General features: G+C 43.7%; 1 protein-coding gene across 1 annotated transcript; it reads right to left on the bottom strand.

The window, feature by feature from the left end:
* Positions 1-3,053: 3,053 nt before the first annotated feature.
* CHCHD1 (coiled-coil-helix-coiled-coil-helix domain containing 1) lies at positions 3,054-5,446 on the bottom strand. Its single transcript, XM_074908320.1, has 3 exons — positions 5,253-5,446; positions 4,596-4,714; positions 3,054-3,192 (listed from the first exon to the last, which is right to left on the bottom strand). The coding sequence occupies exons 1-3, from the start codon at positions 5,392-5,394 to the stop codon at positions 3,082-3,084; spliced, it is 372 nt and encodes a 123-aa protein (XP_074764421.1). The 5' UTR covers positions 5,395-5,446; the 3' UTR covers positions 3,054-3,081.
* Between the last annotated feature and the right edge of the window lie 554 nt (positions 5,447-6,000).

Genomic DNA, 6,000 nt, shown 5'->3' on the forward strand with positions numbered 1-6,000 from the left:
AATCCTTAGTCAGCAGCAGAGAGGTTGTTGATGCCCCTTCAGAAGTCCCATAATACACATACTAACAGGGTTTAAAACCTCTAGCAAAAGCCTGTACTGGCCATCTCTCACAGTAGCTTGTAAATTGCTTCCCTCTCAAGGCAAGGTTTTCCTAGATAAAGTGATTTCATAGATAAAGAGATTTTAAAGGAACACAGACCAGCGCCCCAGAAACAACAGAAGTCTGAGTTTGTTGGACTGACAAACTGTGCAAAGATGGGGGGATTTGCCGTCGTCTCCTCTGTGGCGGGTCCTCTTTTGGAACTATTTCCTTCTTGCCAATACTCCTCCTGGTTTTCTGGCACATGTAGTGACATTTTCTTGAGAGAGGTGGATCTCAGATTCTCAAAAGCTCCTCATGGCTACATGGCCCTTTCCAAGGTGGAGAGGAAGAACAAGAAGGAAATTATACCAATATAACTACAGCAGTTTACATAGGTGTAACATATCTAAAGATAAGGTAAAACATATCTTGAACTTTGTGTGGGCAAGTTTGAAGTAGTTGTAAATATCTAAGTCCACTATTTAACACAAATCACCTTCTCACCCTGATATAAGCAGTTCTACAATAATAAGTCTATGATTCCCTACAGTCTTTCCGCCTTGATTTTTCCATATTATTCTGTATTGACCCTTATGAACCAGAAATACCATCTTCTAAATGTTCTTGGCTCTCTGGAATTCAACTTATTTCTCCTGAACTGTCAGGACTACTATTCATCAAAACCAGATGAAATATCAATGCTTCCTCCATAAGAGATCTTCAGTGAAAGCCTGAAAAGAGAGGTGGTTAATAGCAATCATATCCAGAACTGGTCTAATACTCAAGCTGTAAGGAACAGGAGTAAGATCAAGGAATTCCAGCAGATTTGCTTAAATCCTGTAAATCCGACTTAGGAGGGTAGAACAGCTAGTCAGCTTTTGTTTAATTCTTGGTCTCTGCAGCTTCTTAACCAGTGGGCTCAGCACCAGAACCCCCAGTTTTATTTTCTTCCCCAGCAACAGCATCACGGGGTGGTACAAATCCTGAACTCAGAGAGGACAGTGTCACTCACTGTAGTTACACATATGAACTATTAATGGAACGATCCCCAATGTGAGCATGTCACAGAACGCGTTTAAACATGCAAGACAAGCTTAACAGTGAGATACAGGGAAATGGCAGCAGCTCAAATTGCCAAGAGCAATCAGTAACTGGAGGTTTCTCGGTTACAGCATGGGATCCTGAGCCAAAAGAATTGCTAGAGTACTTCTTTCACAAGAAGCACTGTAAAATCTGGGTGCATTTGAAAAGCATTCTCTTTCCTTCCTTCTTCCTCCAAACAAATGCATTTCTTTAAGGACTAGAAAACCTTAGCACAGTAATTTCAAGCTTACAGTAGAATGTAAAAGATCAGAAAAAACCCCAGATAACTTGTGAAGTTCACTGCGAAGCAGTAAAATCAAAAAATGGCTGTCCAGATTAGTGGGAGCCATGCAAAACTTCCAAGTAAGAACAGAACAAAAAAGTGTTAGTTTCTCTGCTACAGCCTCTTATATAGACAGTTCTTCACAGGCACTGGAATTCAGTACATTTAGCACATCTGCTAGCTTAAGAGATGCAAAATTATACTTGTATTGTAAGTTTTAATACAAAGAAAGAAAAACCATCATCAACAGAAGTCAAGTTAGAATTCATTGGTCCTTCACTCCCAACTTAGCTTGTCTCCTTCAGACACAAAGAATCAGCAAGTAGCTCTCCTTTTCAGAGAGCATCTTTTGGACTGAAAATCCAAAATGTCATAGAACCAAAGTGTCTTCCCAAACTTAGATGTGGACATCATGTTCTTACTGACTCCAAAGAACAAAGACCCAGTTCTGCCATAACAGCAACAACAGAATAGGCTACCCTGTGGGATAAGCCACTAATGAGCCATTCTAACAGGTAAACGAAAATTGCTGCAGTAACTTGAAAGTGTACACTTGACCAGTATTTATGTGAAGAACAGAAATCAGTCTGGGGCTCCAGAGAAGTCAGCTCCAGCTCCATGCAAACTCTAGTCACATGCAGGTAGCCACAGTCTGTGTGCTCCCGACTTCCTTCTTACTCTTTTTCTTTACGTCCAAAAATTAGTGATATAAATGGTTATATCATTAGTTCTCTGAGGCCCTGCATTTTTCTAACCAATTAAGTACTGGTCCTAAACCAACAGGGACCTGCCTGCAGTTTTGTGGTACTCCAGTGAAAAAAAAATCTAAACAAATAATTAATTAGATTATTTCAGTATCAGTCCATGCTTGAACTTTCTTCCCCTTTTTTACCAAAACAACTGAGCATTTTCTTGTGGCTTACGAGCTGCTCAAGCCAAACAAGAGTTTTACGTTATTTTATTATAGTACAGGCAACATAATGGATCTGACACGGCACCATATCTGTCCCACCTGCAAGTCAGAGGGCCTAAATCACAAGCTTCTATGTTAAAGTTATATTTGATCCTTACCAATGTATTGTGTATTAACAAGGTATTTTGCTGGAGATTACTTCCTCATTCTACAGCCTTCTTGTACAGCAGCAGGAATTAAAAAAATTTTAAGAGGAATCAAATTGCGTATACATATGTGTAGGAGTACGAGTCATGAGATTACTAACAATTTTAAATTGTCTCAGTGTCTGTGCCTGAGCACTTTTTGATAGCAGCTCAGAAGTTAGTTAGGCAGGAAGCTTATACACGAGGAAAAGTCACCCCCTAACTGTTGGAAAAGGCATTTACATGCATTCCCAGAAGATTTCATTTCTCAGTGAGGACCTGACTCCACACTGTGGCTAGTGTGGAGCACACTCCAGAAATCCTAAAACCAGAAGACCCAAGAATCTCATGAACAAAGTCAGCTGATGGTCAAGATGGGTGGTTTTTGCTCTGGAAATAGAGATGTGGTCAAGATCCATACAGCAGCGCTGACATATACCACCTGACATCAAATGCTCACTCAAGTTTACTTTTCACTTTTTTGCCAAAGACATCAATTTTAATTGCTTGTCTGCAGTCCCTTTAATAAAGCACATTATACATAACGTGTGACCTGAGGAAACCTCCTCAGGAGCTTGTTCACTTTGCTTGAAGTTAAGTCTCCCCTGGATGACAGGATGTCCTCATTTTGATTCTTGCGCTCTTTCTGAAAGGGAAAAAGAAATCTCAAAATATTACCTCTGCTTATTTGCAGAGCTGATGCCCACCCCCAAAGACTACTACTGATTGTACTGGGATGTTTCTTTCAGAAGAATGTTATTTCTTTAAGGAACACTTAGAGCAGCACTTGGCTCAATACTCACTAGGCTTTCAAAAGCTGATGAACTTTAAATGATGTGACTGACATCTTGCAAAGACGATATTCTTCCATATTCTTAGTTAACAATATTATAAACTTATAGCAACAACTCAGATTTTTTCTTTTTACTTTCTGTTATTCAATTTGATTCTTTGTAATCTACCAAATAAATTGGGGACAATTTTTTATTTATGCTGTCAAACAGCAACAGTAAATGACTATTTATTAAATGATGGTACTGTTAATAAAAAAAAATTGAAACTTGAAATCAGTTTAAGGAGAAGTTTAGTACATATACTTACCTGTAGTCTGCTTTTGAAACTGACTTGATTTAAAGTTTATCATACAGCTGGAAACCTCTAATTTCCAAGCAATATGAAATTTATTTTTCAAGAAAATGTATAGCCTTCAAAGAAACAGCCTTAAAGAACTCCTAATTTTCAGAGAATCGAGAACAGCTGTAACTACCCCTATGTATCCTGAAAATTCTGTTTGTTATGAAGATTATTGAAACTACTGGTTATGTCTCTATCACCTTGTGTCCACCCTCACCCCTGCAAGCACAGAACTATTTACAGATTTAAAACAGATTGGAATTTGGGAATCCAAAATTTCTCCCACTGTCTAGATAATGCAGGTATTGGATTGGCACCCAAGTCAGCTATTTCTTAATTTTATGAATCAGAGCAGTTGCAGAAACTTACCTACACTGTACATCTCCCCAACTACAATATAATCCACATCTTGCACCACACAAATCAGTTCTACCTAACAGCTCCAAATTGTGCACTCATTCAGAACTATCGTATCATATGGAGAAGAACAGTGACTGTTATTATTTCATTAGGCCTGAAGCTCTAGAGATTAAAAACTGGAAGAAATCAAAAGAAGTGACCTAGGTCAGTGTCAATTGGGAGCAACTGAGCTCTACTTCAAGAATTTGACAACACAAAAAGGACTGGATGGGACTATTATTTCATCCCTAGTTATAACATACCAAACATCCAGTCCCTTCCTACAGTCCTTTGTTTTCATTCTAATTGAATTTAATTTCAACTTAACTCCTGCATTCAAAAAGGAAGGATTGCACATTTGCGCTACACCATCCTGCATCTCTCCTACAGCTCAAATGGGTTACCACCACCAACTGAGAACATTATAACTACAGAATTAATACACAGAAAAAGTGACTGAGTGCTTCCTCCTTCCCTACTACTAGCCTTTAAGAACACAAAAAAGGCCTTAGTTACTTCTGCCTTTGCCACGCAGTCATGGAATATCCGGATCTCCTCCGCACAAGCTGTATCGTTGAAGTCATTCTGTTTCCAGCAGGCCATCATTACCGACATCTCCGTAATGCATGTCGCCTCTAGAAGGGAAAGACACAACCAAGAACCTCAGGTGTTTGGGATGTCATGCTAACAGCCTGCGCAGTGCATGAACCTCCAGAGAGAAGTTTAAGGTGGGGTAGAGGCAGGTGAGAAAAAACCAACACATCTCATCTTTGCTTTGTGTAGAGAAGATGTTGCTGCCATCACACCCGACTGAGTTCTAAACGTAAATGCTTTGTTGAGGCGTAACAAAGCGTTTTACATGTGTGATTCACATACGGAGTATCACAAGACGCAAATTTAGGGCTGTTGTATGAGAAAGTAATCTTTCCAAAAGAACCCATGTGCTAGTTCTATGACACAAACCAGACCCCTTCCCCACCGCTGTCCTGGCACTTCCGGGCGTCAATTCGGCTCAGCCCTGGCACCACCGTGACCCTTTCCATGGCGAAGCCGCAGGAGAGCGGCGGGACAGCTCCCACCAGAGGCAGTTTACTCCTCAAGGCCTGCGGGCCCCGTCCCCCGCCGTTCCTCCCCGGGGAGGGGGCATTTAACGGCCTGGCACCGGGAACTCACCTCCCGCCTGCTCCCTGCGGTTCGCTACCTTGTTGGCCAGCACCAGCGGCCGGGTAGGGCGGAGAACCGGGGGCCGCTTCTTCTGCCGCCACTGCCCGGAGACCCAGCGGATGACCCAGGCCGGGTACACCGGCGCCGCCATGTTTTTTGCGCCAGGCCGCGCGCCGAGCAGGCCCCGGCCCCGCCCACCCAGCGGGCGCCTGCGCGCTGCCGGCCCCGGGGCGCCGCCGGGCGGGGCCGCCTCGCGCGCCGGGGCCGCCTCGCGCGCCGGGGCGTGGCATGACGTAGCGTGGCGTGTGGGGTCCTACGGCAGTCCCGGCCGGCGGAGGGCACCGGCGCCATCCCACGAAACGACAGACGGACCCGCCGGTGGCACAACCGCGTTCTTCTTCCCCCGCCCGGTTTCTGCAGGCGAGGGCCGCGACAACCAAGCAACTTCCCGCCGTTTCAGTGTTAGACGGAACCGCCCCGTAAAAACTCCAACAGTTGGCGTCCCAGAAGTTCCTCTGCAGCCAAGCGAAGCGCGGGAGGAGCTCACCATCCTTCAGCCAGAGTACAAGAAACGATGGGTGCTTCAAACGGAACTGAGGGCGTCCCTTTGCAACCTGAGGGAAACTTCTCGGTGCTTGAAACTCAGAAGCACCTTCACCCCCAGCCCTTCCTCTCTCTCTATTGCATACTAACAGCTGGATCTCCCCTCCACTGTTCCTACTGTATCTTCCACGAAGATACTGAAACTGCTCTTTCT

The sequence above is a fragment of the Athene noctua genome, chromosome 5 (genome assembly GCF_965140245.1).
Source record: "Athene noctua chromosome 5, bAthNoc1.hap1.1, whole genome shotgun sequence".
NCBI classification, from domain to species: Eukaryota; Metazoa; Chordata; class Aves; order Strigiformes; family Strigidae; genus Athene; species Athene noctua.